This window comes from Anser anser (assembly GCF_964211835.1).
Source record: "Anser anser genome assembly, chromosome: 3".
NCBI classification, from domain to species: domain Eukaryota; kingdom Metazoa; phylum Chordata; class Aves; order Anseriformes; family Anatidae; genus Anser; species Anser anser.
Window position 1 is genome coordinate 37,736,762 of NC_139722.1, and position 20,981 is coordinate 37,757,742.

A 20,981-nucleotide genomic window follows, 5' to 3' on the forward strand; every position below is an offset into this window, starting at 1 on the left:
TAATGGCAAAGCCATTTATCAGTAGTAATCATCCCCTACCATGCATGACATTAACTTTAAAATGCAACTGTCTCAGCAACAGACAAAACATTCTGCTTTTGAAGAGGAACAGGCGAGCCCTTTTTTTCCTTTCCAGAGCTGCCGCATCACCATCTTTGATTTACCAAGCTACTTCCATTAATACATTAACTTGGAGTAGTCTACAGAAATCAAAACTGGAAAATAAAAAAGCCCACACTCAGAGAACTATTCAATGTTATTGCCAAGGCACCGGGTTAATTTCACTTGTTTATTTACAATCTAAGTAAATGTGCTTTGCATTTAAGGGCTCCAAATGCTGTGAAACACTTGAAGGAGATTATTATAAGTTAGCCATGGCTTCAGTGTTTTGCTGAATCAAAGCCATGCTGAAGAATCTAATATAAAAGCTGACAAAGGCTCAGCACTAACTCTCAGGGTTCACTGAATTTTGTTAAAGTTGCCCTTTCCACAAGCTGCAGCACTGATATAAATGACAGATGACTTTATTGAACCAAAGGACAAACTTGCAAAACTAAATAACTATTTGTAAAAATGATTTAATCTAAAAACAATTCTAAATTACAGTTGATGATGTGTCTATATACTTAATATACCAGGAGGCTAAGTTATTTATACTTATAATTATCCCTGCAATGATCTAAAAATGACATAAAAATCAATGCATGCTCATTAGCTTCTAAACTCTTGCCAAAATTTAAATAATATGGAACAGTAAGAAGTGCAGTGCTTTCACACTGCCTACAGCAACCTACACCAAAATCCTTTGGAAAAAAAATTCTTTACAGAATCAAGACACTGTTTTCCTCCTAAAACAAACATCTGCAGTCTTGTTCTAACTTGGTTTATTATTCGTGTTCAATAGCTGGGAGCATTCAAGTGATTTTTTGAGAGACCTTTCCCCAGGATAACTAGTTGCATGGTATTCCAAATTAAAAAGGTATTAAATCTCTCTGAAAAGACAGTGAAGGCAAGAATGAAAATTTAACCCACTGGTGTCCTTACAAGGAGATGAGCAAGAGTAGTAGAACTTATCAAAGGGAGTAAGAGAACATACAGCAGTAATCCAGGCACCCACAACATGAGGGGCTGCTTTTTTATGTTTAGTACAGTCGACTACAGAGGCCTACAACAGAAGTATTCTAGCTCCATCTCTAAGTTGAGAACCTTTTTACCAATGCATCACTATACAGACAGGATGAAGGTTTATTTAACTTTGAAACTGTATTTCTAAATAGTCTTCAATAATCTTCTGTAAAATAGTCTTACCATAAAATTACTGATATTTACATCACATATTATGTAACTACACATAAATTAGTCGTATATTATTATATAATTATGTAATTGTACATAAATATTAAGTAATATAAAGTATATATTACATATGTATACACATACAACCATTATTACAATTCTTCTTTTTTCTGTGCAATGCATACTTTAAATTGAACAACTATGTACTTCTGGCGTGTGCTTCAAAAGAAGTTAGCTAGATATCCACTACAAAAACAGCTTTTAAACTTCTCATCCTACAAAACATTAAGTCCTCTTTCAACTTTCCGTGTGTTGCCATCTGACAGAGACAAGTTATTTAATACTAATAAGAAAGGCTTGTAATGCAAATTCAAATTTAACCTCGCCAGAGTACCATCTGCCCGTTGCCATAATATCTTTCAAAATAGCTGACATAAGAAGTATCAAATGTTCTTGTAATATTTCAAAGGGCCTTTTAAGTAAAATTATGCTTTTTGATCAAATGAATGCTTCTGTGATTTAAAACATATTACACTTGCAGTTTTCCCATTTATAACTCTAATATGTAGCATAGATTAAGGACCCCAGGCTAAAAAGTACATTGAAAGACAGGGATTAAATGGTTTTGTTTGTATTAGACAACTGAATATGAATCTTAACCACATTCAACTTATTTATGTATTTTAAATTATTTTACTACTTCTCAACATGCTTTGATTATTTTAAATTAATTACAGAAAGTCAGAGAGAAAAGAAAAAGCTGCCTACCTCAATTTGCACTGTACAGGTCAAATTCTCTTTCTTTTTGTTTACATCAACCAACATTTTTATTAGACTCAGCTGTCAGCTCTTTACTTAAATGTAACTACAATGGTTTTGGTGCAGTTATTCAAAAATGTTATTAGTACAAATAAGTCCTGTGTTTAGCCCACAGATTTTTTTCCCTCAAAGTGGAAAAGGATGAAAACAGAAAAACAGCATTAGCACACCGTGCCAACACAGATATGGTTGTTTACAAGTAGATTATTCCTTCAAAGCATAGAAACGTATCTCCACACAATGCAACTCTTTTCATGGCAATAAATCTTGAGATTTTAATCCTGTCCAGGAGTAACTTCGCCTTGGAGCATGTAATTTCCAAGTAATGCTCAACATACTTCTCCAGATTAAAGGTTTTTGGGTGTGCACCAACTGCTTTTTTACATTGCCTTGCCTCCTCCAGCTGGCTGCTATGTGATTTCTAAAGCATTACTTTTCAGTTGTAAAACCTATCAGCCATAAAATACTTTCATTCCACTGCAAAACAACACTAATTGTACAGTATCTGCAGAAGACAAAACAGAACTTCAGCTGCAAGAAACACTGAAATAAAGCTTAAGCATCACAGGGAAGGATTAACAGGTGTTCACCTATCCTGCAACCTTTACGCTGAAGATTCACGGTATCTAAAACAAATTTCTGAAAAGCTAAATCAAGCACCAAAGTATAAGGCAGACTTATCTTCACCTACATGAGTGGGACCATGAACACTTTCAAATATACTAAATCTAAAATTCATGACAGTACTCATACCATGCACAGATGGTCAGTGAGTACATCTATGACATTATCATCTTTATTTAGTTTCAGTACCAGGTAAGCAAAAATAGGCTGATCATAGAATGAAGAGAAAATTTAATTTGCGGGAACTGACCTTGGAGATAAAATCCCAAGCCAGCCAGGTACTTCCCATGACACATCCTACCAGCAAAACCACAGTCTATAAAAGGCATAGCAGCAGCATCTAGAACCATAGAGCCACCCCATAACAGTAGCTGCATATGGGGAGGGAAATTCTTTCTTCATTTATCTGCAAGATCAAGGCTTTGTGGCAGAAGTTTAAGCTGTAAAAGCAGCAAGCTGCAAAAATAAAATTTCATCAGTTATAATTTTCATCAGAGCATCTGACTGTAAGGAATACAAGCTCACAGAGAAAACAAAGCTCCTGCTGGGCTTGTGATGCTCAAATGTACATAGACTAGAATAATTTCAAGCTGGAAAGGACCCAAAGGACCATCAAAAGTCCAACCCCTCACCCCACATAGGACCACCCAAAAATCAGACCACATGTCTGAAAGTGTTGTCCAAATGCTTCTTAAAACTAAAGCAGGCTCGGTGCTGTGACCACTGCCCTGGGGAGCCTGTCCCAGTGCCCGACCGCCCTCTGGGTGCAGAACCTTTCCCTAACCCCCAGCCTGACCCTCCCCTGTCCCAGCTCCATGCCGTTCCCTCGGGTCCTGTCGCTGTCCCCAGAGAGCAGAGCTCAGCGCCTGCCCCTCCGCTCCCCTCGTGAGGGAGCTGCAGGCCGCCATGAGGCCTCCCCTCAGCCTGCTCTGCTCTGGGCTGAACAAACCAAGGGACCTCAGCTGCTCCTCATATCTCTTGCCCTCCAGACCCCTCACCATCTTGTAGCCCTCCTTTGGACACTCTCTAATAGCTTTATATCCTATAAATACAATATCAATAGTAAGAAAACATGGAAGGCAATTCAATGTATTCACAATATATTTCCCTTAAACTGCCTTTTAAAATTCTTTACGTCATTTTTGCTTAGCTGGGTGCAAAAGCAGAACTCACTGCTCTTCAAAGAAGCAACTTTGCTTAATTAAGGAGTTCTTGTACAAAACCAAGAAAGCACAGGAGCTTAGCTCTTGCTGGGTGTTGGCTAAAGTCTGTTGTGACTGCTCTTGAAGATACATATCATGAAGAATTGTTGGCATAGCTCCAACGTACAATGTAACTGCAGCAAAGCAATGTAGTCCCACCAAAAGGAAAAATAAATTACTCTCGTAAAAACTGCATGGCCAATGCTTTAGAAAGTGCTGCTTCAGTTTAATGGCTGTTAAGGCTTTAAACTGCGGTTTTAGAATGTCTTACTGCATCCTTACTGCATCCCAGGTGGAGAGAATTCAAATAATTTTGCTGGAAACAATAAAAATACAGATTGCTTTGGCCACATCGCTGCTGATGACCAATGCATCATACTGGAGGATGGCACTGCTGATGGTCATCACCATCTCAAATTAGCAACAGTTCTATCATGACTGTAGACTGCAGTTTTTTTCTTGGTTGAAGTCAAAGATATGCCTACAGCACAGCATGAAGGACTAACTTTGTCCATCCCTTGAAATACTTTTATTTATTTTTAGCACTTCTTGATACCTTCCTGGGATACACTTTACTCTAAATTAGGACAGATGGCTTGGTATTTACCTAATGTGTTGCATAATTGTAGTCTGCTGTGCTGGGGATGGATGCAGATGACGCAGAGCAACGTGCTATTGACCTACCGCTCAAAGCCAGACTAGTCCAACCCCCTGCCGAGCAGGATCACCTAGAGCACGTTGCGCAGGATGGCATCCAGGCGGGGTTTGAAAATCTCCAGAGAAGGAGACTCCACAACCTCTCTGGGCTGCCTGTCCCAGCGCTCTGTCACCCTCACAGTACAGAAGTGCCCCCTCATGTTCAGCCAGAACCTCCTGTGCTTCAGTTTGTGCCCACTGCCTCTCGTCCTGTCGCTGGGCACAACTGAAAAGAGACCGGCTCCATTCTCTCGACACCCTCCCCTCAGATATTTATACACATTGGTGAGGTCTCCCCTCAGCCTTCTCTTTTCCAGGCTAAACAGGCCCGGCTCTCTCAGCCTGTCCTCGTACGACAGGTGCTCCAGGCCTCTCATCATCTTCGTAGCCCTCCTCTGGACTCACTCCAGTAGCTCCGTGTCCCCCTGGTACTGGGGAGCCCAGCACTGGACACAAGGCCCCAGGTGTGGCCTCAGCAGGGCTGAGCAGAGGGGAAGAAAATGCTGCTAGCAGAGGATGGTTTCGATCCATCGACCTCTGGGTTATGGGCCCAGCACGCTTCCGCTGCGCCACTCTGCTCCTTGGTGCAAGCTGCAGCACCACTGACCTGAAAAGCCAGCGTGCATCAAACAGAATACTCCAACCCTGAGCTTCCAGAGCTTTTTTTTTTTTTTTTAAGTAAAAAGAAAACTTCCAATGTTTATTTTAGGCATGTAGAAAATAAGGGCCATGGCCCTAGGCTGGGCAAACAGAGGCAAGCCTCCCCAGGTATCTGACATCCTGAAGGGTAGAAGTGCACAGCAATGCTGTAGGAAAACCAAGGCTGCTGTTAACAGCTACTTCACTGCAACTGCTGACATGAACGTGCTTACCCCACAGTAAATGCAAAGTAATTCCAGACAGTTCATCCTTGAAATATTCATGAAAAGGATATGAACATGCCTGCAGAAGTGGTGAACTCAGTTTCATGACATTACAACAACGTTGTGTCTGATGCTTCAGTAGTGCCTCTGTATGAACAGAAGTCACATATTAACTCTCAACTCAGAGAAGGAGTGTTACAGGTTTGGTAATAGAAGTCAGAATTAAAGCTTAATGCAAAAGAGCAAACACTGAGAACAAAAACTGCAGAAATTTACCCAAGGGAAGACTGAATGAAATCGTGTAGGCATTTGTCAGTGCAAAACTCTGAACAAAGGAGGAATGACTAATTTCTTGACATAATGTTTATGATTGGAGTGCAAAATTTCTCAACACACAGATTTCTCAGATTTCACAAAAGAAATGAAAAAATAAAGCAACTCTGCTGATTCAGAAGTGTGTAACATAACTTTTTACCAACCACACTATGGCCTCTTGTAAAATCTTTTTCATAAAAAAATACTAGGCTCATTTTTTTTTTTAATTTAATTCAACAGTCTAATTTTACATCAGATTTGTCATTTCCAAGCCCTTAGAAATTCTATCATTTTCTAATTGCTGCAAGAAAACAAGAGGGAGTTGAACATAAAGTATCTCATGAAATATATTCCATTTAATTCTTCTTCTATAGCTTCCTAGGAGAAGGCAGTAGGGACGCGAAACTGAGGTCCCAACAGAGGCATACATGAGTAAAAATTAACTCACAGACACAGAGTAGAGACTTGAGAGCTGAAGGATAAGGTTAAGAAATCACATTAATTGTACAGAGAATTAATCCTCTTGTTACGGCATAAGGCAGATCTTTTTCACCTTCTGGTTTCTTCAGTGTCGCAAATAGATTCCTTCTAACAATGACAAAAGTTTTCCACTGCTGGTCCTACTATAGTGAAGTGGCCTTAGAATTCAAGAAGTGCTGTCACTACATTTTTCTGTTTATACTGATGGTTAATAGTAACTTCAGCTTTGGGGAAAAAGGACACAGGAAAGTGAGTTCATGCTTCTGCCCATGATTTCAGCTCTACCTTTATCAAATTCTCATTTTTAAAGTTCTTTTCAGACAATCCAGTGCACCTTTGCTTTGCATGGCTAACCATAGAAAAGTTTTTGTCTTTAATAAGGGCTTAGATAAATAATCCCAAATCCCAGTGGGCCTTGTTAAGGCAACATCATAAAATTTTTACACTTCCTTATGAGTTTGGGGAAAAAAAAGTCTATGTATCAGCCTAAGCTCACGCTGACTAATGTGGCCTTAGGGAAGGGACTGTTGAAATGCATGTGTACAGCCATTAGAAATGGATTTATAGATGTAATTATGATAAATCAGCACGGGTTTATTAAATAATGATTAATGGTTTAAAAAATTACTGTTTTTCGAAACCATGCAGAACCAAAACATGCAGAACCAAAGTTTAAATGCTGTAAAGCTGGTAACTTGTTGGTTCTGTGCATTGTGTGCACCGGGAGGTATTTGTGTCACTCAGTTTTGGGTAACCAGTGACCTGACTGATGAGCAGGGATAGGAGAGCTGATGGAGATGGTCCCCAGCTGGTCACCCTGCCTGGATGTCTGAACCGCTCATCACTCATTTCCTAAATTGACATGGTTCACAGTGCAGCGTCTTTAAGCAACCCAAAATTGGCAACAATTTACTTTCAACCATATGCTCTAAACTGCAGCAGTTGAGGACTTGGCTGTCAGGTGGCTCAGACATCCGTGCTGCAAAGGCCGGGCGAACAGCTGGTACAGCAACCTCAGCAGCCAACCCAAGACTGTGACTGAAAAGCAGGATTGGTTTAAGTGGGACAGTCAAAGTTCCTCATCGAGTCAGTGAAGGAGAAGAGCAGCAATGTGGTGTGAACGCTGGGCAGGCAGCAAACCCCGTGAGCAAACGCCAGCCCCTAGTAGCACACAGAGGGAGTCTTCAGTGTCCTACCCCAATGGCACTGATTTCAGGCGTGTGATCAGGGCTCGAGACTAGCAACAAAGAGTAACACTTACTGAGAATTATCAACCAGGCAGGTGGCAAAGAAGTTATTTAAAAAAAAAAGAAATAAAATCAAACTGAATGAACAAAGCTTTGTATAATCAGTGATAGCATAGCATTGTTCTTGCCCTGTACCTAAAACCCTGGGTTGCACAGGCACAGCATTAAAGCTCTTTGCTTAATGTTCTCATGCAGGTTATTCATACTAACTGTGCCACACGAAGATTTGCATATGCTCCATAAACCTTAATACCCTTTTTAAGACCTATTATACCAAGCAGGAGGCCATTTCTGAAGCTGAAATGGATTTTCAGAACAATATAAAGATAAAAATATTTTCTGGGCTCTGATTTTTAAACCTTCGGGTAAAACTAAATCATTTTCACAGTGCTGCTTATATTCCATATTGAAGTATATACAAATACCAGACACTCCAGAACATTATGCCTGAATCCAAAGGGAGAAGTTATCTTGCTGTACAAATAAAAGTTGTAATCACTGTTCACAAAAAGCTCTCAGCATGCTGCTTTAAAGTTATTCAATTTTTTTTTCTGCACTGTACTGACTTCATAAGAGAAGCAAATTCAGTATTTCACAACATAATTACAATAACGTGCAGCCAAGTAAGGAACATCACAAATCACAGAATCAGTTGATCCTGAGAATTCACGAACATCACAAAGTACTGTTTCCACTCATTCAATCCACACCATTGCCAAACAAAAGCTTAATTACTAAAGTTAATATTTCGCATATGCCATTCTTCCCCTTTACGACTCAAAGTGTAATTTCCCTGGAACGGTTTACTTTTATCATTTTCCTTATTCACTGATGTGATTGTAGCAGAATTTGTACAGATGCCTGCTCTATGCAGGGTAGGGCACAACACTGGCATTAAAATATCAGGTGTAGCTACAGGTCAAATTTAAATAGCAATTAAATACTAAACAAATAAATTAAACCAGCAGTAAAGCACACAACTTCCTTTCCTAAAAATGGTCTTTAAAACTAACTGCAAATCTAGAGAGCACAACTTTCCCCTAGCCCCTTTTCCCTGTCCTCAGCCAACATGTCTTCACACAACAGCCAACTTTCCTCTGGGAGTGGAAGTACTCCTCCATAAATAACCTCCAATGCTTCACAAAACTCTTCACAAAACTGTCCCTAATTTTTAAACTTCCTACCCTCTGAGCTAATTCCCAGGTTTTCCCTTTCAACTAGTCAGAAGCTTTCACCTTGCATTATGACAGAGATTTATCAGTGTCTGTATAATCCATACTTAAGTTCATGGAGCCCTCTGCAGCACTTACGTGGCTGTCCACAGAGTCCTGCCACAGGCACGGAGCAGAGCTGGGGGAATCGCACAAGCCATCTGCTGCCCTTCTGAGGTACCACCGTGGGAGCTACAGTGGGCACACACACATACCTTGACACAGCCAGATACGTGAAAACAGATGATTTTGGCTCTTTATTTTTTGTGAACTTTCTTAAAATTTTATGGATCGTGAGCAAACAAATCTAGTCTCAGCTTAGAAGCATGAGGAACAGAAAAGGAAGGCATAGAGCACAGCAGCTGGGTTCTGGACATGGGCAAGAGTAGCACTGGAAGTCAAAAAGAAAAAGAGGGGATTTAAATGGAAGATTAAATCTAGGTTAAGTCAAAATTTAATTTAAGGTTGAATTTTAATTAATCAAGTCAACGTTTTAGAAGAAATTCTTCACTGTGAGGGTGGTGAGGCCCTGGAGGTGTTCAAGGCCAGGCTGGATGGGGCTTTGGGCAACCTGGTCTGGTGGGAGGTGTCCCATGGCAGGATGGTTGAACTGGATGGGCTTTAATGTCCCTTCCAACCCAAACCATTCTGTGATTCCATGATTAAGTCAGTGCTGAAATAGGAGTTGATGTTACAGACAGAGAAAATGCAGATTTGATGAAAGGAAGTAAAGAAGGCATGCAAAGACTGATTCACAGCCACCAGTACAGTGAAAATAGACGCCTTTGAGTAGGCTAGTTCATTCAAAGAGGAGATGCAACAGCAGAAATAAAGGCAGCTGCAGATAAACTACTACAAATCCTTTGCAAATAAAAGTTAATTAGAATGGACTTCAGACATAGAAGAACACATCAGAGGTTTAAAAAAAAAAAACACCACACTTGATAACTACAATCTTGTTGACCAAGAGCCAAATCGAGACTGTGGTACCAGTGTGGCTCTCAGCACACATGCTAACTTCTCACCCTGAAGAGAGAGCAAACAATATACAGCGAAGGTGAACTGGGAAGTCTTTCGGTAGGTCTGTGACACAGCCGGTGCACTGAACTAGAAGGCATCTCCCTGCCAGAAAGCTCATTTATTTCTCTGCAAGAAAAGAAACTGTGTCAAAGCATTCCTTTTTGCAATTTTGTCATAGAATTATGATTTGGGTTGGAAGGGACCTTTAAGACCATCCAGTTCCAGCCTCTTTGCATGGGCAGGGACACCTCCCACCAGACCAGGTTGCCCAAAGCCCCATCCAGCCTGGCCTTGAGCACCTCCAGGGATGGGGCATCCACAGCTTCTCTGGTCAACCTGTGCCAGTGCCTCACCACGCCGAGTGAAGAATTTCTTCCTAAGATCTAATCTAAATCTCACCTCGTTTAGTTTAAAACCAATATCCCTTGTCCTATCACCACACACCCTGGTGAAGAGTTTTTCCCCATCGAAGAGCCTCTCCCCATCTTCTTATCATGCTGCATCTTAAAAGCATTTATGTTTCTCGGCAATGTTATTCTTACTGAAAGGTTTTGCAGGAACCTCACTGCTCAGATATTAGAAACCTTCCAATCTCCAGTTTAACATCTTCATAATCAACCATAACAGTATGATCTCTTCAATTTCTTCTGAAGGCAATCAATGAACATTTACAGCTATCTGGTACCCACTGCTACATTATTTTCAGCAATTTGCTGAGTAAAGACTTGCATCATAAATAATTGGTGATACCAGAAAGCCACCAGGATAACTGTGTTACATAGAATGGCCCTACGCATAAAGAAAAGCTGCAGAGGTGATAAAAGTGTCTGCAAAATTTCTACATTGGGGGGCAAAAACAGCTTCTCAGTAACTGATTTCCTTTTACAGAAGCCAGTGAGAGTTTCAGCAATTTCAGAAAGAACAAAATAACATCTCCAATAAAACAACCTCTCAACTCAAACAAGAATTTGCTTTTCTTAATCATCACGAAATGCTTCAGAACTCAGAGGCCTTAATAATATTAATGACATGCAGCCCCTGCTGTTTGAAATACAACAGCTGAACATCAGTTTGCAGAAATAATATGCAAATAGTTGGAAACAGGAAGTCTCAAACGACAGATTTTTAGGTATGGCTACAACCAATAAAGCTCATTTGTTAATGGTATTAAATGCAAAGTGCACTGAATCATTAAACATCTGAAGGCTCTTCTTAGAGCAATGTTTCAGTCTTGTTTTCAGAAGATGATTCTTTACACTACCAGCACTAATTCCAGCTGGTCAAAATGATCGTGGATTCTTTTTATTTTTTTCCAATTAAAAATATTCCCCAGCTTCCAGAGGAAGTTCAACATCTGGGAAAAAAATAGTGTAAAAATACAAAAAAGCATTTCGGCAGTTTTGTATGCAATTGTTTTCATCATAAACTATCAACTCTGGACAAAGAAGAGGAAATAAAATATATTGCTGAGCCTTATTGCTTTGTAGGGAACACAGGACAGTTTGGAAGCTAGCAAAAAAGGAAAAAAGTTCATAAGAAAGTGCAACTACAATGCCTGACACACCTCATCAACATTTCCATATTGACATAAAACCATTGTGGGGGGGGTCAGAAAAATCAAATTCTACCAGGAACAAAAAAAGTGCTTAGGTTAAAAAACGACTTCTAACTAACTCTGCTACTGCAGCCTCGATCAATATCGACTGAACTGACCAGTATGAGCTTAAAAGTCCAAGATGGAGCATTGGAGGTAGGGGCATCCAGGTCAAATAAATGCCCGGAGTCATTCCCAGAAAAGCCGTCTTCAACGAGACACTGCACAATTTTGCTTTCCCCAGGAAAACCAGCAAAATCAGGATCCACAGGAGCACTCCGGTGATTGCTGTACTGCTGTCTCCAGGAGTACAGATGACTCCATAAAATCTATTCGGATCACTGTGAGGTAAAGAAAAATTTGAAGGCTTAACAAGTATTCTGGTAGTGCATACATGCTGAGAAGAATGTAGACCAAACGTAATACTCTTTTAACCACACAGAGAGGGGAAATGGGCACAGTCTATCCAACAGCTGACTTCTGGGTAGATCTAACACTCCTGCCTTCGGCAATTATTTGACTGAAATTCAGCAATGTATTTGTCTGAAAATCTAGAATTCTGCAGCAATTTTATTCCCTGGAACAATACCTTCCACCTTTCCAGCCAGATCTCCTCCCCTCCTGCCTCGCACATTCATATCCACAAAGGCATCAATTATTATGCCTATTAGTCATACAAATTATTTCATTTATAGCTTAAGGCCAGTGTTCAGAGGACCCAGCAAGAGAATTGCTTGCTCTGTTTATCCTTGATGCTACAGCATTCAAAATAAGCATCCAGCAGCAATATCCTATTGTTAGCACACAGACATTCAGCAAACAAACGGAAATATCCTCAACAACTTCACAAATTAGCCTTCCATGGTCTCGAGTCATATGCTCCCAATTTGCTTGTGCCTTACTGATATATAAAGTATTGCAAGTAAAATTAGCAGCCTAAATCATTTCATTAATCTAAGTATTGTTAGTTTACACAGCTTGTCATGGAGAAATACAATAGAGACAACAAATGCTAATTAATTTAAAACAGCTCAAGGCTCTAGAGTTCAGAAAACCAAGTTTTGAGGTTTAAGCAGTTCTTGTCAGCAATCTGCCCAAAAGACTTTAAGTTGCCTTTTTTTTTCCCCACTCTTTGCTAATTATAGGATTCCTTCCTGCTCGAATAGATCCTGTCATTTAAAAGGCATCATAGGAGTTGAATATCTACAGTTTCCAAGTAAACTCAACAGTCTTTATAAGTCTATCAGAAGCAAATTCTAAGCACCTAAGTGAAAAGCTGCTACAGTTCAACCTACAACAGTATCCTCAATGTATCATCACTATAACATTTAGGCTATCTGGCTTCCAAAAAAGCAGTGTTAAAGCAAAATTAATATAATAGAGAGATACCTGCCTTATAGTAGGACTTGCATAAATATGACATTGCTGTCCCTTGAGCAAACTGGACAGTAAACCTAAATATAATTATCAAGAACACTGCATGATGTAGTACCAGGATAAAGTTTAGGTTCTCCATGTCTATTCTGCCAGTATGAATGCAGAATTTTGTTCACCAAATCCCCCAGTACTAGATCTAGAAGCAACTTACTTAAAACAGCAGCAGATCAGTTTAAAACAGATTGAAAGAGTATTTTACACCTGTATTGAACTTGAGGAACTTGCTGTTTTAAAAGGCTGTGCAGACAGACAGCACCAGTAAGGTCAAGAAGTGTTTACACAGAAGATGGTCAAAAGATGCTTGAGCAGACACTAGAGGAAATAGGCAGGACTGTATCCTCTTAACATCTGTAATGAAACAACTACAAAAACTGAGTATTGAAAGACAGTTCACGTGCTCCTGTAAATAACACCTCTTGATCTCAGTGAGAGGATATTGGGTTAGATGGGTGCTGATTTGGCCCAGCACGGAATTTCTTATATTCTTACATTCCTATAAAAGCTGAATAAACTACCCGACTGTTTCAGACTATAAATTTTAAATTAGTTTTAGACAGTCTTGCTGCTTTTAATTCACATTTTTTTCCAATCCAATTCATCGTTTCTCTCACACAAATTCTGATATTACCAGAAGATCTGAGCAACTGTAATACAAACGACAGAGACATGAGAAACACCGAAGTTGTGCTTTCTAATCAGTGTTTCACTAATAAATATGAATAATAAGGAAGATGATGCATAAGACTGAATTGCATTTTTGCTTTATCATATTACAGAATGAAAAATCCTGATTTCAAAAGCATATTAAATGTGATCGGAAATCTTGACAGCATATTTATCTTTTTCTCTAAAAAATGAGAACCCAAGAAGTAAATCAGCAGTTGTAGCTGCATTCAATTTCTTAGTTGTACATTACCAGTTACTGTGTATATAGTATTTAACACTTCTAATGCACAGTACGACAGCAGTACCTTTCAAGAAGAGTAGACACATAAGCATTTTTAATTCTATACAGGGCAAAAAAAAAACATAGCTGAATTAGGATTGGATTTATTTATTTATTTTTTTAAGTCAGAGCCCTACCTCCTTTGACTTCAGTGCTAAATTTCAAAAGCTGAGCAGAAAGGCACCTTAAGCAACAAGCCCAAATGCAATGATAACATGAACAAAAATTGAGCAAAAATCCCAGAGACGTCCTCTGGTAGACAAAGGTTTCATTCCAACATTTTTTCTGTAATTCAGTTAGTACTTGTAAGACTATTTATAATTAGAAAGATTAGATACCAAAAATATGACAGCTCCAGAGAGTTGGAAAGATATAGCTATGTTTAGGATCAAGAATGAAGTTCTTCAGTAACAACCATAAAAGGATGTTGTATGTGGCAGGTCTAGTTTCAACAAACGAGTCTGGATGTTTCTCCTGAAAGCTATACTTAAAAAGTTGCATACCTCTTTTTCTAGAGGTTGGAAAGGATGTTACCAGTACTGAAGAACAGTTCTTCTCAAGAGCAATCCCTAGACTTAAAAAAAAAAAAAAAAGCATTTGATGTTCAGTGGGCTTCCCCATGTCTCTCTCAATCTGCAAAAGTATTTTTCTTTCCTGCCTGCCCCAAATCCTTTGACTGGCATCAGACTGTGCCTTTCAAAAAGCTTTGCCCATCTGCTCCGGTCAGCTTTTTTTTAGGGCAAACCAGCCCATATGTGGTGTCAATTTTCTCGATAACACAAAAGAATCCATGAAGGGACAGGAGAAAAATAAATAAATAAAGATTATCTGAAATAAAACAGATCCTTACAGTCCATTTACAGTCACACCCACTCATTTAATCATTCCAGAGATAGCACAACAAGCTTCTTAAACTACAAAACTCACTGTAAGGAAACCACAGAACAGTGGAAGGTTGGTCGCTCCTCAGTCAGTCAACTCTCGGTCTGTGTGCTCCCTGTATACTTTCTACAAGCAAGAGATACTGAAATACTAGGAAAAGGCATTCCATTGCAGGCATACAAGAATCAGTGATATACTATAGCATTAAAGAAATTTCAGACAATTTTAGGACAGCTTGAAACTTTTATGAGAGGTGAATTACTGTAGAATCATATACAGAGTGAAAGCTGTTCTTGGGACAACTTGACATTCTGCAATCCATCAGTAACTGAGCTTCATAAACCTCCCACTGTACACAGACTCTGATGTAATCATAGAACTCTAATAAAAGCACTGGAACTCCAAAAACATCATGTTTTGAGCCACAAACTCATTTTTTTCTAGTTTAATCTATCCCTTTACAACTAATAAAAAACACACGAACAATTTCTGGAAGTTGCTTTTCAGCTTTCATTATCTCAAATGATAAGCAGCGAATTCTTACCTAGGAGAAGCCTCCTGCAAAAAGCTGTAAACCATTGAGAGAGACTCTAGATGCATACGAGAAATAAAAAGCTATCGATATTTTTTGACAAACAAAGCTTTGCTTAGCACGCTACTGTGAAGGGCGAAGTATGATTTCCTCTAACTGTACCTTCACAAATATTTTCTGAGATGAACTTATAGTCAAATTGCTATGTGACCTTATTTTCAATTTTCTTCATGCATTTTTACAACACTCGCACTTCAGCAGTATTTAACATTATCTCTCCCAGCAGTCAAAGTTTTTTGTATAACATGCTATTTGCCGAGAACCTGTTACTTGAAAGGAAGACCTCTCCTGTCTGCACAGCAGATTTGTAGGTGGAGAAAAGGAGCCTTGCTGAGAGAAGAGTGGCAGGCACCAATAAATATCCCAGTAAGAACAGAGCGGAAAATGCATGGGGCATCCTTCACCAAGGAATGACAGCATACTATTCCTCTGCATATAGTTCCAACTCATTTGTTGCAGGACTGCTCATAAAGATCCCATAACGGCCGTGAGCCTAACTGCAGGCAGACCTACCCAGGACTCATGCTACCACACATAGGACATGTGTGTTTCTAGAGCTGTTTAATAGCTGAAGAAGTAAGATGCAAAGGCTGCATCAATACAGCACTTCAAAGGCAACCCTCAAAGATCAGTGAAATAGGGCTCTGCAAGGAGAAATGCCAAGAGCCACACTATAAATAGCGTGTCTGGATATACCTAACCACGTCTTGACTTCGCACTGCCTTACGAGCTGCTGAATGTCCTTAAGTGACACAATCTAACATACCGAGCTGGTTGGAAAAAAGTACCCGGAGCAAAGCTGTTAATAATTAATTCCCAAGGCTCCACAAGTGTCCCTAGTCCTGTTCTGTTTTATATCTCAGTCACTATTCTGGAGATGATTCTTTCATTCACAGACTACACAAAGCTCAGAATGATGATGTAGTTAGTCCCTTAGAGCAGACTATAGGCTCCAAAACCTTGGCAGTATTTCCAAGGTATGTGTGTATGCAGAAACAAGCAACTCAAAGTGTTGGAATATGGTATGTAAAACACATTTGAAACTCACACTATTCAAGAAATCAGACATTTTGTTCAGAATTCTTGAAATAAGTACTTGAGAACTAAACGCAAACACATTGCATTAAGTAGGTTGCACTGTTGCTTGGCATCTTTTTCTTCTGATGTGTTTACATTACTGTTCGATACGGAAAGACCTCAGCCTCATTGCACATACAGGCACTACTCCAAGTCAACTGATAAATGAGTTAGTGGAATCAGAATCAAGCATTTATGTCCTTTTCATTGTGCTTTACTAGAAAAACAATAGTGGGAAAACAACAGTAAATCAACAATAACTTTGGTTTCTGCACCTCAGAAGGAAAAAATACAAAGTCGTACATCAACCAATACCAAACCAGAACAACCAGCTCTCCTGTCCCCACAACATATATGTGTAAGAGTTCTTCTGGAGAATTAGAGGAGACTAAAGATGCACATCATATCAGTTTTAAAACAAACAATAAAAAGGAAATGAGGGTTTGAATATTTTTGCTCTTCTGCCCAAATCCTTTATTTCTGTAACAGCAGAACTAGGAGCTGTGATCACCTCACAGGAAAAAAAAAAAGTCAATAAAACTAACCCTTCCCTCATTTTCAACTGTGAGCAGGTCTAAGTTTTTTTTTTAAAAAGTAATTGGTCCACCTAAGCCTCTAATATATTTGAATCACATAAAAATCCTCATCCACCATGTATTTTAAATATTTATTTAGTTTTATGCTTCAGTTTACACATCAGTACCACAACAGCAACATATCATACAAAAAATGTTTAATTAAATCTGCAGACACTAAAATCAATACTGTACAAATGAAAATATATTGCTGCTAATTCTTATGAACCAGTGCCGTTCAGCTGCATACCCACATCTAACGTGGCAGTTAAATATATCCTTTTGAGATAACATTACAGGAAATAAAACAGCAGTTTTAATCACACTATTTAATTTAGATACACTTATTTACCGTGTTCAGATTCAAAAGGCATATTTTCTTCATTCCCAGTAACTCTTAACCTTAGACAGTTACACTAAAAGTGAAGTTCAACTTCTCTAGGCAGTCAGTGTAAGCTGAGAAAGCTATCTTGGAAAGAAGAACTGTTTTCCACAGAGGAAACTTGAAGTAGTTACCTAGTCATCTGCTCTAGGCAACGTGCTCTGTGGGTCCTGCTTGAGCAGGGGGCTTGACCAGATGACCTCCAGAGGTCCCTGCCGACCTCAACCATCCTGTCATTCTGTGATCTAAAATCTACAGGCAATTGCAATACTGAAATAGACCAAATCTAACCAGATAAATATTTTTTTTTTTTTTAAGTTTTATTTTAAACCTACATGCATTGGTTACACCACTGAAAACTACCCAAATTATTCTGTCCTCCATAAAGCACCCTGGGCTACCACCTGTGGTTCAAAGTGTGCTACAGCACTAAACAAGAGGGTTCCTGTTTCAGCACATGATCTTAGGTAAAAGGATGAATTAGCAGAGTTCATAACAACTTGTACACAAACTTGTATGGATGTCTGCAGATTTCTTCTGCCTTTTGAAATACTTAACCGGAGCAGTTACCACAAAAAGATGACATTATGAACAGTGAACCTGATGTTCTTAGGCTTACTTATAAGCAAGCAAGAAAAAAAGTTAACATGAATTGAAGAGTTTAATCATGAGAAATATTAAGAACGGAGCAGGTTTGCAAATATTTTGTCAATAGACCAAGCTCTAAAGTATACCGTGAGTTAATATGGGGAAAACGAATAAATAAAAAAGCACATTACTCTCCTGTGTGAGGGAAACAACTTCTATTTCTGTCATCTCCCAAGTTATCAATATGCCTGCAAGTACAACATAACTCTTTTGCCTGTGTGTTAAAATTTTTGCTCCAAAATTTAACCAGCAGATTCTCTTTGGCTAAATGTTATTTCTCTGGCATTTTGTTTAAAAAAATAAATAAATGTATGAGTTCAAAAGGTATGTACACCTGTGTGATTAATGGATTGTCCAAAGAACTTCAAAAAATATTGCTCACCTAAAAAGCAAGACAAAACAAAGATCAGAACCTGAGGCCAGAACAGGCTATACTTACTCTTTATTCCTGCTCTTAATGCATGGCTGGTAAAGAACTTTGACAGCATTCCAGGTCCCCACTGGTCCAGAGTTAGGCATGAAAATATCTCCAAACAGCGTAAAAACATTGTGGGAAGAGGAACTTCCTAAAGACTCCACCAGCAATGTGTCAGAATTTAAAAGCCATATCTATAAGTGAAGAAATAATTTATTTTACTGAGGATGACATCAATTTCAATTTCTTCCTTTACTCTGATCCTAAATCTGATGTCACAAAGAGCTGATACGAAAGCCACATTCTGACAGTTCCTACGAAAGTGTTAACAAACAAACTGACATTTTACTTTCACTATTACTTATCACAGTCTGCTCAGCCTCTGGAGGAGAAAAACAGGAGTTAATAAAATAAACCTGATGCCTGATACACCACAGTCACTAATAAGACTTATTTATTTATTTTAAGGAATTAGTAGAGCATATGGCGTTGAATGACTGAATGCTAAAGACAGGAAACTGAAAGGCTGCCCACTGGAAGTGCCAAAAAGTAAGGATTTTTAGAAAACATAGTTATGACCAGGTAGAGCTAAGACATGCAAGGAAAAAGATAGCAATTAATGTGGTCTAAAAGTAAAGCTAGGATGCACAGAAGGCTGTAACAGAGCCTTACCTGGAAAATAAAATTTAATTAAATATCACAGAATCATCTAGGTTGGAAGAGACCTCCAAGATCACCTAGTCCAACCTCTGACCTAACACTAACAAGTCCTCCACTAAACCTCCACTAAGCTTTACAACTAAACGTCTTTTAAAGACCTCCAGGGATGGCGACTGCTCAGGGGATTGGTGTTCTTCAACAGTACTTGTTCACAGCAGTTCATGGGAAATTTACTGGGGAGAATTTTGAGAAATCTGAACTATTTGCATCACTTTACTGATTTTATCTAACATCTTTGTGATTGTGTATTAGTGTTCTAAGCTGGATTCAGGGCTCTGATGCTAAACACTGTACAAAAAAGTCAGGCTTCTCCTTTATTCGTAGCCCAGAGTAGTGAAGTGATCTGAGTTACCAATGCAAATTATTTTTTACAAGTCCTGAGCCAGTATAAAATGCTTGCGTATGAAATATTTATCACATAAAACAGATTTTACACAGTGCTGCTCACTAGACTGTAATCTTTTGTTTCTCATGACCTAATCAACTTCAAGTAAAACAAGTTGCATGATGCCAGGTAGCAGACATACGACATCCCCTGTGAAGGGAGAAAGCCACTGTTAACAGGACACACAGTATATGTCACATATGTCACAGTTTACCAGAGCCCAAGGCTCAGCACATCACAGTGAAAGCTCCATGAACAAGGAAAGAGATGTAGAGATAAAGAAGTTTTGGAGGGGATAACCACTTAGAGCATATGCACACGAATGATGACAAGCAACTGCACTTAGCTTAGTGAGTGGCTGTTTTGATTTTGTTCTGATAATTCACAGAACACATTCATAGCCTGAACCTATATACCCCACTAGCTAGGGCCATTACACACAGTGCTTTAAGCTGAGTGTTGAAGACGTGTTGGAAAAAATGTAGATGAAACAGGAGTGTCCTACACGCACGGGTCAGTACTACCACCTCACTTAGCTTTAATTAAACTGAGTTCCTTTATTTTGAAATTGTTAACAGCTTCCTTTGAAGGAGCCCCCTGGGATGCTTTTCAGAAGGTGACTGTCTTTAAAACTAGTCTAGGGAACAATGCAGTTACAGCTGTCAAAAGCTGTAGCTTTCTGTAGCTTGCTTTAGAGAAAGCAATTAATCCATTTAATTGTATCCAAGCCATCCGATTTTGTATGTATGAAGTCATCCTGAAAGTACTTCACGTATCACAAGTGTTGATATGTAACTTTTGACAGTAGCATTCTAACACTTGTTCAGAGTATGTCCTTGTCTCAATTGCAGTTTAATAGTCCTTTATTAGTAATTTAGATACTCATTATCTCACATCTTGATTGCTTCAACAACCCCTTCTCCAGACTTGGCAAATACAAACTTGTTCTGCTCAGGCCCTCTAAGACATGGTCCATGAATCTGTATCTGACAGACAGATCTCTCCTATTTTGACACATTTCTTTTCTTGGGTTATCTTCCCCCTCCTTTCCCTCTCACTGCTGAATCCGACTCCAAAAACGAACTTTGATTCATTACTGAAAGACAGGAGTTAGTATTCAGCTACTCCAAACTCTACCACATTTTCCATTTTGTGCCTATACGTGGTTAAAAGAAAAAGTCTCTGGTTATACCAAGTGTTTACTATTAAAGTAATTCCAGACTCAAATTTCCATCCATCTTAGAAGTTTGAGGAATTTATCTGTTATCAGGTAATTATAAAGCTTAACCAAGTTTAACAGCATTAGAACATCAAGTATAATTGGCAACTATTTTTTGCACTTCACTTTGCAATGCAATGTAGTGACTACATTAGTAGTTCTTGCTGACCTAAGAATGTATTTGTGAAAGATGCTAGAAAATTTGATGAACTCGTAGTGATTACAGATAAGAAAAACTGGAGCAAGAAAAATGAGATATATATTACAAAGCCAAAAGTTAAGTTTTTTGTATTTTTCTGAGTAGAAAACGTCGTTATTTCTGTGTGTCCTGATTTT

At 38.9% G+C, this 20,981-nt stretch overlaps 1 protein-coding gene across 3 annotated transcripts in view; it reads right to left on the bottom strand.

Annotated features, from left to right (window-relative positions):
- UBE3D (ubiquitin protein ligase E3D) overlaps positions 1–20,981 on the bottom strand; it is an 82,292-nt gene that overhangs the window by 42,639 nt on the left and 18,672 nt on the right. For 2 of the 3 annotated variants that reach the window (XR_014581308.1, XM_083828289.1), the window contains exon 8: positions 18,346–18,515. Coding sequence is in view for 2 of the 3 variants with exons in the window: in XM_083828289.1 (XP_083684415.1) it covers positions 18,346–18,515 (170 nt within the window). In the remaining variant the exon portion in view is untranslated. Of the gene's footprint in view, positions 1–1,230; positions 11,709–18,345; positions 18,516–20,981 lie in introns of those variants that run through there. The other variant, XM_083828288.1, reaches the window with a different exon arrangement.